At 46.7% G+C, this 12268-nt stretch overlaps 1 protein-coding gene across 5 annotated transcripts; it reads right to left on the bottom strand.

Annotated features, from left to right (window-relative positions):
* Positions 1 to 431: 431 nt before the first annotated feature.
* Positions 432 to 10074, bottom strand: RABGGTB (Rab geranylgeranyltransferase subunit beta). 5 transcript variants are annotated; one of them, XM_073544814.1, is made up of 9 exons: positions 9925 to 10074; positions 8034 to 8141; positions 7756 to 7953; positions 7549 to 7654; positions 6764 to 6816; positions 5174 to 5284; positions 3398 to 3523; positions 2678 to 2827; positions 432 to 2380 (listed from the first exon to the last, which is right to left on the bottom strand). In XM_073544814.1, exons 1-9 carry the CDS (start codon positions 9925 to 9927, stop codon positions 2240 to 2242), a joined length of 996 nt encoding a protein of 331 aa, XP_073400915.1. In that variant the 5' UTR covers positions 9928 to 10074; the 3' UTR covers positions 432 to 2239. The 5 variants fall into 5 exon arrangements, with proteins under 5 accessions (XP_073400915.1, XP_073400918.1, XP_073400916.1 ...); XM_073544817.1 differs by having other exon boundaries at positions 9856 to 9926; XM_073544815.1 differs by lacking the exon at positions 9925 to 10074 and adding an exon at positions 9230 to 9828.
* Positions 10075 to 12268: the final 2194 nt, after the last annotated feature.

Raw genomic sequence — 12268 nt, 5'->3', positions numbered from 1 at the left:
GTGGTGGAACGGGAGATTCGCATCAGGGATGTGCAGCCGACAAATCTGCGCCAACTGTGTGATGCCATCATGTCAATATGGTCCAAAATCTCTAAGGAATGCTTCCAGCACCTTGTTGAATCTCTGCCACGAAGAATTGAGGCAGTTCTGAAGGCAAAAGGGGGTCCAACCCCTTACTAGCATGGTGTACCTAATAAAGTGGCCAGTGAGTGTATATATAGATATATATATATATATATATATATATATATAGATATATATTATACCGTAAATATATATTTTTCCCCATTGGTATTGCCATTTGAGCGTACAAGGGCTTGTTCTCTGCGGGACGACTTGTACTTTTGACAAACTCCATTCATATTACTTTGAAATGTGCCAAAAAATAACAAGTGTGAAAAAATTGTGAAAAGAAAAATACAATTCCAATATTTATTTTTACGACATTTATTCTGTAGTAACAAGCACTCAATCATGATGTTTCAGGTCAGCAACATTATGGCGATGCCAATCTTTTTTTCGCCACGTAAAAAAATAAAACATTGCGTCTCGCTTTTTCCATACCTATAACATTTTTATTTCTCTGCTGATCGAGCTGGTGGGGGCCTACTCTTTACATGGAGAGCTGATGGTTTTATTGATACCAAATTAAGGTAGACGTGACATTTTGATAGAATTTTACTGCATTTTTTAAGGGGATGAATAGTGACCAAAAAAATCCTCCCACAATTCTGCAGTTTTGATCCTTTGTCCTCGTTATAGTGTTTGCAGATCTGGTTATTTTTATATTTTCATAGACCGAACTCTTACAGAGGTGGCGATACCACATGTTTATTTTTTTACTTTGAATATGGTAAAAGGAGGGTGATTTCAATATTAGTATAATTAAAATATAATTTGAAATGAAAAATATATTTGTTACTTTATTTTTTAATTCTCTTTAGGAGACTTTAAAGGGAATCTGTCACCCTTTTTTTGGACAATGAGCTGCCGGCACCGACATCAGGGGCTTATCTACAGCATTCTGTAATGCTGTAGATAAGCCCCCGATGTGACCTGAAAGGAAAGAAAAGAGTTAGATTATACTCACCCCGGCGTCCGGTCCGATGGGTGTCGCCGTCCGACGGGCGCCTCCCATCTTCATACGATGCCGTCCTCTTCTTCCCTTCCTGTCGTGGCTCCGGCGCAGGCCTCTGCCCTGTTGAGGGCAGAGCAGAATACTGCAGTGCGCAGGCGCTGGACCTCTCCCGATGCCTGCACACTGCAGGACTCTGCTCTGCCCTCAACAGGGCAGAGCACCTGTGCCACGTCAGGAAGGGAAGAAGAGGACAGCATCGTATGAAGATGGGAGGCGCTGGACCGGACTGCCCCTGGGTGAGTATAATCTAACTCTTTTTTTCTTATCTTTCAGGTTACATCGGGGGCTTATCTACAGCATTACGGAATGCTGTAGATAAGCCCCTGATGTCGGTGCCGGCAACTCAAGTCCAAAAAAAGGTGACAGATTCCCTTTAACTCACGGTCATTTGTCCATTTACACTATCTAATGTACTATCACAGTATTGTAGCACACATAGAAAATCACAGTCTTCCATAATGCCCAACCAGTGGCCAAGCTTAACAGGAGGACCAAGATGATGGCATCGGCGCCTTCAGCAGACCCCCGGCTGCCATTGTAACTGATTGCTGCCCCATAATTGCACGTTCTCTTTAATCACCACTGTTTGTACCAGAATGGCAGTGACGGGGCTATAGCGAACCATCAGTACCCCTCACAAATTGCAACACTTAAATGCATTTAAGTTGTTAACCAGCAGTGATGGGAGCTAGCTCTGATCTCTGCTGCTAGAGGCAGATGCTGGCTGTATAACACAGCTGCTGAGCCCTGCTCCATACACCGGCACCTTTACTCCCTCAATGCAAGTCTCTACGTAATAAAGCGTGATTACAGAAGCTTTGGAAGCATGGCGGCTCGGTTTCCAGTCTCCAGTTCATCTGCACGTTCACTTTTATTGCGCTGCCTCTACACAGTAAGTAAAAGGCTTAGACACAGAACATTCAGTCAACTGAATTCAACATTGTGGCAGCTCTTAAAAAACAGTCAGAAATACATATAAATTAAAGGCTTTGCAATGAGCAGAGACCAACGTTCCCGACCCCATCCCCTCGCTCTATCTATAGTGCTAGAGCAAGGAAACAATAGCAGCTGATCATGGCAGCGCTTCTCTTCCTGCAAGTTCTAGCTCAGTAACTCCAGCTGCACGCCGACCCTGCGGAGGACCTCCTCCGGCATACACAACACTGGGTTTACTGGCTTGATTCCTTCTTCTCCCAGGAGAGATAATCCGGCAATTCCAAAGAGGGTGTGAAATGGATCCACCTAGAAAAAAAAGGGGAAATACTAGAAAAATATGCACCTTGGTAATATGGAAAACATCTTCTCCAATCTCAGGAAGCTGAAACAGGCATGCTTTAACAAGCAGAGCTGCAGTGTAAAGTATTTGCGCAGGACATAACAGCAGCCTGAAACGCATGTACATTTCAGATTACCATGATGTACAATGTGCCTAAGCTGGAGTCCCTGAGTAAGCGCGGACCTTGAAAATGGTGACCATTTACTACAGTGTATAAAAACAGCTGCAATCTGACATCTCTCTGGTTAAGCAGCGTCACTTACCATATCACCAGGTCGGTCTGCAAATCCCCCTGTCTCTTCATCCTGGCAGGCCAGAATAAACAGCCGCAGCTTCTCGCGGTCTATCCAGTGCAATCGTCCAATTATTTTCAGAGACGCCAAAACCCACCATGAATAGCAGACGTCTGGGAGCTGGAAGACAAGTCCCTGCTTATAAAATCAATGTATAACTAGAAGGTTCATGTTAAAGGGTTCTTCCCAAAATAAGTTGTCCAGTGTCCATAGGCTAGGAGGATAGCTTACTGATCTTTAACCACCAGGACAACCAGCAATCCTAAGATCACGAATTTGGAGCCCCAGGAACAGGGATCTGCATCCTCTTCAGGAATGGAGGGAAGGTGCGCATGCTTGGATTCCACTTCCCTCATCGTCTAAGGGACTCCCAGAAATAGCGGAGCTCTGCACTCAGTAGTCCCATAGACAATGAATGTTGCAAAGGCTGAGCACATGCACCTGTAGAGTGCAGAACGCTGTTCCTGGGGCTCCAAAGTACTCATCTCGATTTTGTTGGTGGTCCCCAGTGGTCGAATCCTCAGCGATCAGGATCTTATCCCCCACACTATGGATAGGAGACAAATGATTTGTACCAAAATTTGAAGTTAACAGTGGCCACATGTAATGCTGCCTTTTTCACTTTTCCTCCTTCTAGTAATATGCAATAGTAAAAGATAATTCTATTGTCTCCTCAGAGCCATTTTTCACCTTTTCTGGGCGTCCGTTGAGTCCTCCTGACGGGAGCTGACGTTCACAGAGCCACCAGCCCAGTAAATCAGCGTTTATTTGGTGCAGTTGGTTCGTGACAGCTAGAAATCCTGAGCAACAATAGATCTAAAATTACAAACACAAAGTTTCAATGTAAATTTCTGACATATGGGACATTCATAGGCAAGAAAAGTACAAGGAAAGTCATTAACCCCTTAGTGACAGAGCCAGCCAATTTGGTACTTAACGACCAAGCCAATTTTTTACAATTCTGACCACTGTCACTTTATGAAGTTACAGCTCTGGAACACTTCAACGTATCCCCTCTCATTCTGAGAATGTTTTTTCGTGACATATTGTACTTCATGCTAGTGGTAAAATTTCTTAAATATAACTTGCGTTTATTTATGAAAAAAAGGGAAATTTGGCAAAAATTTTGAAAAATGTGCAATTTTCAAACTTTTAATTTTTGTACCCTTAAATCAGAGTGGTGTCACACAAAATAGTTAATAAATAACATTTCCCACGTGTCAACTTTACATCAGCACAATTTTGGAAACAATTTTTTTGTTAGGAAGTTATAAGGGTTAAAAGTTGACCAGCGAATTCTCATTTTTCCAACAAAATTTACCAAACCATTTTTTTTAGGGACCACCACACATTTGGAGTGAGTTTGAGGGGTCAATATAACAGAAAATACCCAAAAGTGACACCATTCTAAAAACTGAACCCCTCAAGGTGCGCAAAACCACATTCAAGAAGTTTATTAACCCTTCAGGTGCTTCACGAGAACTAAAGCAATGTGGAAGGAAAAATGAACATTTTACTTTTTTCACAAAAAGTTTATTTTGGAATCAATTTTTTTTTTTATTTTCACAAGGGTATGAGGAGAAAATGGACCACAAAATTTGTTGTTCAATTTCTCCCGAGTACGCCAATACCCCCCCGTATGTGGGGGAAACCCACTGTTTGGGCGCATGGCAAGGCTCAGAAGTGAGGGAGCACAGTTTGACTTTTTGAATGCAAAATAGGCTGGAATCAGTGTTGGAGCCTTGTCGCGTTGAGAGACCACCTGATGTACCTAAACAGTGGAAACCCCCCCAAATTCTAACTCCAACCCTAACCCCAACACACTCCTAACCCTAATCCCAACAGACCCCTAATCCCAACTCTAACCATAACCACAACCCTAACCCCAACCAAACCCTAGACCAACCATAACCCTAATGGAAAAATGGAAATAAATGCATTTTTTTATTTTATTATTTTACCTAACTAAGGGGGTGATAAAGGGGGGGTTGATTTACAATTTTTTTTATTTTGATCACTGTGATAGGGTCTATCACAGTGATCAAAATGAACCAATAGGACAAAATGTCCTATTGTTGCCGGGTGCTGGCCTGCAGATCTCGGCGGGTGCACTGCGCATGTGCCCGCCATTTTCTTCCTGGAACAAGACGCCGGGGGACAAGTACAGGACCGGGGGATGCAGAAGGGTCCATGGACATCGGAGGTAACGGGGGGGGGGGGAATTTGGGCGACCCCTTTTCTCTCTCCTCTGATGTGCGATCACCACAGAGACCCTAGCTAGCTGAGACCCTGGAGAACTTAGACTCTGGGGGGTGCTATACACTTATTTCTCAGCGCCGTTAAAAAGCGGTGCTTAGGCATAAGTACCCTTAACTGCCGCCGTTAAAAGGAATATCGGTGGTCGTTAAGGGGTTAAGGAACATCCCAGGAAAGCATCGGTGACCCCGTACTATCAATGTATCTCACCTGTCCGGCATGAGACTCAGAGCCCGGCCTGCAGCCGAAACCACCGTCAAAGTTCATGCACGATAAAACAAACTCTACAGCCTTCTCTATATTAACGGCATCGAGCTTCCCCTGAACGAGCAAAAAGAAAAAAGTCACCTTTCAAATGACAATAATTCTAAAAAAAAATACTATGTTGCAAATAAACATACACATATATAATATATATATATATATATATATATATATATATATATATATATATACACACACACAGTGCTGGTGATGAGTTTAGACCCCTAATCATGCAGTGGTTTTCCTTGTGTATATTCAGACTAAAGACAGCAAAATCACAAAAAGATGACCACATATAGAAACACGTGTGACAAACCAGAATGTGTGCTACCTCAATATCCTCACAGTCCCCCCTTTTACTGTGATGAATGCTTCTGGAAAAGTTTTACAGATGATTTGTAACGTAAAGGGGCTTTCCAGTAGAAGGATATTGGTGACCTAGCCTAAGGGAAGGTCATGAACGTCAGACCGGAGGGGAGGTGTTTGGCACCTGGCATCCCACGCGCTCAGCTGTTACCAGTGTAGGATGTAAAGAGGGTGAGGAGCCAGAACAATGCAGAGCTGTACACCGAGTAGTGGCCTTCTTGGTGCTGTACAGCTGTGCACTGTTTACATCTGGTCACCAGAGATGGTAACAGCTGATCAGCGGAGGTGGCGATTGCCAGATCCACACCAATTTGGCATTGATAACATATCCTAAGAATACTGCTTAAACATCCTAGTTCTGGAAAATCCCTTTAAAAGGGATGTCACCAGATTTCTCAATGCAGACTATACACATTGACAAATCTGTTAAACCTGATGAGGCTGGTACACTTACATGTCAGAAGAAATGTATGAGTCCGACCATAGAGTGAGAGAGTCCAGGTGCATTCAGTCTCTACCCACTGAGCTTGACTGACAGCGGCAACTTGTCCTAAGCATTGTGAGATCTCAGAAGCAGCAGTAAGGTAGAGGGACGCTGAAGAGCTGTCCATCAGGCTACAAGGACAGATCCTTCGCAGCAGCAAGGAGAAGGGAAGCTGAGGAGCTATCAAGATGGCTATGTGGGCTATACATCCATTTTGGAATAGATTTAGATTTTTTTTTAAACTAATGTAAGTACACCAGGATAAAAACGCGCGTTTCCTGGGAAGGAGTCCGGTTTTTAGTCAGGAATTTTCTGCATACGTGGGTACATAGCCTTACTCTCACAAATAAAGGTTTCTAAAATATTTTAATGATACAAAGTATCACCCAGCAGGGAATATTTAGGCTTTCTATAGACATCATTTTTAGCAGCATTTTTCTTTTACATAGATGTGTTTTGTGACCTGTTCTTTGGTTGCCTTTATAAAGAGAGGGTTAAAAAAGTGTGTACATCAGGGAGGGTTCACTATTAGTGAACTAATTTTGCAAACTCTCCTCCACAACGCTAGTCCTATAACATGCAGCGACTTCTGTGTCGAAATTCATCCTCCATCCATACTGACAGTCTCCTTGATGTCTAATGACCAAAGAAGCAACATTCTCACACTGATAGTTCATCACACCTACCAAAAGAGCAAGCGTAGCAACGGCACAGAAGGAAAACCGGGTGTCTATCTCCCCTGCAAGAACATAAAGAACAGAGGTCAGCCATATACAGCTCCAGTCAGCAGCCCTTTCCCCTGGTGATGGGCTGTAGTTTGTGTCAGTGTTTGTTTTATTTTGTATACACCATGCCTCACTGCGGACATTGGTGACTTTTGGGGATAATTTAACTTGGAATTTTCATTTATTTTTAAAAGGCCAAAGTTTCCAAGTGCAAAAGCCCTGTATTTGTCCTACAGGCATCTGCAGAAAAAAACCACAATAGCAGTGTGCTCTAACTATTGAATTTTTACTGTGTGTTTATTGATTTGTATTTGGATGCATATTTATTAGTGCAGATTTGACAGATCGCTGGTTAATGCGTTTTTTAGTACAGGAACACTGGGATTCTGCACTTAAAAATGCAATGCATTTTTTTTTTTTTTTTAAACAATGAGAAAAAAATGCACCAACAGCAAGTGTACAAACTGATACAGTGCAGATTTTACACCCATTTCATCACAATTCAGTCTATGAATCTTACTGCAGGTATCAGCAATGCACAGTGTGAAATCTGCAGCAAAACATTTAGATTTTGCTTCATTATACAATATATGTGGCAAAATTTGCAGCATATTTTCTCCCAGTATGTGCACACACCATATATCCATATACAGCCACTGACATTGATATATGCAAGTCTGGCTACATTAAATATGCACAAGCCACAAATATTCCCAGAAGTGATGACTGATGCCTTTAGGAATTACCCCACTTGTCTCCGGAGAAGGAGCCGTCTTCTTGTTGTAGAGACTTCACGTACTCCACTACTTTTTCTGTGTCGACTTCAGAAAGGCTATCGAAAAGAGTCAAAATCTGCAAGAAAAAACATAAGTAGTCATACGCCGATAAGGCATGAGTTACTCCAATACAACAGTTCTGAGAATGGTGGCCACAACGTTATCACTGGCCGTTACCTGCACTGCGCTCAGCGTGTATAGAATATGGGGGTCGTGTCCGATGCTGGCACTGAAGCCGCCACATTCGTGCTGACAGGCCTTGATAAACGCCAGGATCTCCTCTTTGTTCATACGCTGAAGTTCACCCATCAGATCCATTACGGTCAGACCCCAGTACACACCACTCATCCGCAGGTACTCCGACATACAGTATTCCTGTAGAAACAGCCGTCACATATCACCCGGTCTGGCACATGTACACTGCACAGATCCAGAGATACATATCTGTTACTCACGTAATCATCCTTCTTGGCTCCATACGATGCAATATAGTCAGAGTGCTTCTCCAGCAGGAGGATATGGGGGGAATCAGCTTTAATAATAACATCCTTCTGCGGGGTCCCCTGTAATGAAATGAAAGAAAACGACTGTATATTCACAGGTTACTCCTGACCGTGACAATATATACAATCCTGCGGATAGAAAAGATCACTGCAGATGCTAAAATTATTCACGTTTTGCAGGAAAACAACTCGATCTGACAACGTCCTACTTCTTTTAATTATTTTACACAAAAACAAACGATTGGATTTTAGCACAGGTGGTTACTTTTATCCAAATCACCCATCTGTCACTATGTTGGATGCATCCAATACGTTATTTTGCTAACGTTGACTTCTATAATAGCTAAATGTAGGTTGCATCACCTTGTGGAGTGTACAAAACAGGCGAATAGCACCCTGAAGACCAAACACAAGAGTCTCCTTTTGGCTTCTGAAGGGCAGATACATGTATGTTTTTCATTATCTGGCCTAAACTAATGGCTGCAAAAAAAGAAACGGACACAATATTTGGGGAGTTTCTAGGTCATGTAAGTGGAAAGTCTGAACCACATGTGGGTGGAGCTCATGTTATTATCCATGAGGGAAGCCAAACTTTTCATGTAGGTAATACAGGGTACAGGGAATCACTCGGTGTTGTGACGCTGTGATAGGGGGGGCAGTAGGATCCTCTTTTCCCCAGCTTGGAGGAAAGACTGCAGAGTAACAGGCTGGTAACACATTGCAATATGGAGGGAGCACAAAGTCATGAGATTTGGAGGAGAGGTGTCGGGGGAATTATTTTTACACACAGAGCATAGCTTTGTATACAGAGCCAGCACCAGCGCCTGATGAATCTGTGCTCACTGTTTCAACTTGCAATGTTCACACACTACACACATGGAGCGGTATCGTGCATCCGACACCCGGGGATAACGACAGTGCTTGGAGCCAGCTCTCATCACAGCAGTTTAAGGCTATGTTCCCATGATGAGTTTTGGGCGGTATAGATTTTCTGCAGCATTTCTCCACTCATTAAGTAAAATAAGTTACTTGCATTTTGTTTTTTACATATGCAGTTGGAAACACTCACCAAACACTCATCATGGGTACATAGCCTAAAGGGGTTTTCTGTTTCAGAAATCTCAGTTCGAAAAAAACACAAAACTCACAGATCAATCTGTGCTTTACTTTCTCTACCTGGGTCCAGAGCTGAGTGTCTGCCGCTGGACCCAAGATCAGTGCGTAAAGCTCAGTTTGTGCAGCGGCGGAGACCCAGGGCTGGACGCAAGATCAGTGAGCAGGGTTCTGTCTCCTCTTCAGTCTCTTAGATGCCATTGTCACAACAACGTTGCAGAGGCTGGAGATGGGTGAAGGTGTTTCCTTCTATAAATGTTCCTCCCCCACATTCCTGTAGGTAGATTAAATGCAAAAACAAACACCTGGTATCGCCAGGAGCGTAGCGGTCCGAACTAAGAAAATCGAATGTTTATCCCGTAGGGTGAACACTAAAGCAGAAAAAAGGTCATGGCGGAATCGCTGATTTATGGGAACTGCAAAAGATTAAATGGAAAATGAGAACGTTGCATGGACCCGAAAACGATGATAATCAGAGAACAAAGAGGGGCGGCCTGCAGCCTGTCACCCGAGGACCCGCCTGCACACGGGCATAGGTCTCCCCAAAAGTCCTGTACGGAGGAGTCCCCAAATAGTTCAAAGGGGTGTGAGCCGGGCAGGGGAGCATAGACCACACCAAGGACTTTGCAACCCGAGGCACTACAACTCCCAGCACACCCACCCTGTGCCAGCATGCTGGGAGGTGCAGTACACAGCAGATCACTGACCCAGGAGCCGCCACAGCACTCACCATCTCCGGCCTGGGCGGAGCTTTTCAGTCACTGCTAGCCAGGACCCCGCTGCTGCACGTGGATTGGAGGAAGGTGACATAGGCGTCCGCCCGCTGCCTGTCCGCGCACACTGTGGAGCTATACTGGCCGCGGCGCACGTGATCAGCGCCGGCAGTGCGAGGACAGCTCCCCTCAGAGAGGCCCCCGTCTGTCATCACTTGCCCGGTCCTAGCAGGGACTTATTAGGGGTGTCTTGTGTGATGCCTGTCCTGCTGTATCATGAATGATTGCCACATAAATAGAAGTGTCATAGAATACCTGCTATCCTCAATTCAGTGACCCTAAAATGATGATCCGGTCACACCCATGATCAACCAGGGAGACTGAGCCTCCATAATCACAGACGGGGTGCCCCCACAGTGACCGAGCCTCCATAATGACAGCCGGGGTGCCCCCACCGTGTCTGAGCCTCCATAATGACAGGCGGGGAGCCCCCACAGTGACTGAGCCTCCATAATGACAGCCGGGGTTCCCCCACAGTAACAGAGCCTCCATAATGACAGCCGGGGTGCCCCCACAGTAACAGAGCCTCCATAATGACAGGCGAGGTGCCCCCACAGTGACCGAGCCTCCATAATGACAGCCGGGGTGCCCCCACAGTGACCGAGCCTCCATAATGACAGCCGGGGTGCCCCCACCGTGTCTGAGCCTCCATAATGACAGGCGGGGAGCCCCCACAGTGACTGAGCCTCCATAATGACAGCCGGGGTTCCCCCACAGTAACAGAGCCTCCATAATGACAGCCGGGGTGCCCCCACAGTAACAGAGCCTCCATAATGACAGGCGAGGTGCCCCCACAGTGACCGAGCCTCCATAATGACAGCCGGGGTGCCCCCACAGTGACCGAGCCTCCATAATGACAGCCGGGGTGCCCCCACCGTGTCTGAGCCTCCATAATGACAGGCGGGGAGCCCCCACAGTGACTGAGCCTCCATAATGACAGCCGGGGTGCCCCCACAGTAACAGAGCCTCCATAATGACAGCCGGGGTGCCCCCACAGTAACAGAGCCTCCATAATGACAGGCGAGGTGCCCCCACAGTGACCGAGCCTCCATAATGACAGGCGAGGTGCCCCCACAGTGACCGAGCCTCCATAATGACAGCCGGGGTGCCCCCACAGTAACAGAGCCTCCATAATGACAGCCGAGGTGCCCCCACAGTGACCGAGCCTCCATAATGACAGGCGGGGAGCCCCCACAGTGACCGAGCCTCCATAATGACAGCCGGGGTGCCCCCACAGTGACCGAGCCTCCATAATGACAGCCGGGGTGCCCCCACAGTAACAGAGCCTCCATAATGACAGCCGAGGTGCCCCCACAGTGACCGAGCCTCCATAATGACAGGCGGGGAGCCCCCACAGTGACCGAGCCTCCATAATGACAGCCGGGGTGCCCCCACAGTAACAGAGCCTCCATAATGACAGCCACGGTGCCCCCACAGTGACCGAGCCTCCATAATGACAGCCAGGGAGCCCCCACAGTGACCGAGCCTCATTAATGACAGCCAGGGAGCCCCCACAGTGACCGAGCCTCATTAATGACAGCCAGGGAGCCCCCACAGTGACCGAGCCTCATTAATGACAGCCAGGGAGCCCCCACAGTGACCGAGCCTCATTAATGACAGCCAGGGAGCCCCCACAGTGACCGAGCCTCATTAATGACAGCCAGGGAGCCCCCACAGTGACCGAGCCTCATTAATGACAGCCAGGGAGCCCCCACAGTGACCGAGCCTCATTAATGACAGCCAGGGAGCCCCCACAGTGACCGAGCCTCATTAATGACAGCCAGGGAGCCCCCACAGTGACCGAGCCTCATTAATGACAGCCAGGGAGCCCCCACAGTGACCGAGCCTCATTAATGACAGCCAGGGAGCCCCCACAGTGACTGAGCCTCATTAATGACAGCCAGGGAGCCCCCACAGTGACTGAGCCTCATTAATGACAGCCAGGGAGCCCCCACAGTGACTGAGCCTCATTAATGACAGCCAGGGAGCCCCCACAGTGACTGAGCCTCATTAATGACAGCCAGGGAGCCCCCACAGTGACCGAGCCTCATTAATGACAGCCAGGGAGCCCCCACAGTGACCGAGCCTCATTAATGACAGCCAGGGAGCCCCCACAGTGACCGAGCCTCAATAATTACAGCCAGAGAGCCCCCACAGTGACCGAGCCTCAATAATGACAGCCGGGATGCCCCCACAGTGACTGAGCCTCATTAATGACAGCCGGGATGCCCCCACAGTGATCGAGCCTCCATAATGACAGCCGGGGTGCCCCCACAGTGACTGAGCCTCTACAATGACAGC

The sequence above is a fragment of the Dendrobates tinctorius genome, unplaced genomic scaffold (assembly GCF_039654945.1).
Source record: "Dendrobates tinctorius isolate UK_male_01 unplaced genomic scaffold, ASM3965494v1 ptg000138l, whole genome shotgun sequence".
NCBI lineage: Eukaryota > Metazoa > Chordata > Amphibia > Anura > Dendrobatidae > Dendrobates > Dendrobates tinctorius.
Note: the sequence above shows the minus strand (reverse complement) of the source record. Positions and strands in the feature narration are given on the sequence as shown.

What these genes read in the sequence shown, in the direction of transcription:
- RABGGTB (XM_073544813.1), bottom strand. Translation starts at nt 8,528, where the DNA reads ATGTATCTGCCCTTCAGAAGCCAAAAGGAGACTCTTGTGTTTGGTCTT. An exon ending in GAGCCAAGAAGGATGATTAC is followed by an intron (nt 7,954 to 8,033) that starts GTGAGTAACAGA and finishes CTGTTTCTACAG; the next exon opens with GAATACTGTATGTCGGAGTA. An exon ending in TTGCTACGCTTGCTCTTTTG is followed by an intron (nt 5,285 to 6,763) that starts GTAGGTGTGATG and finishes TTGCTCGTTCAG; the next exon opens with GGGAAGCTCGATGCCGTTAA.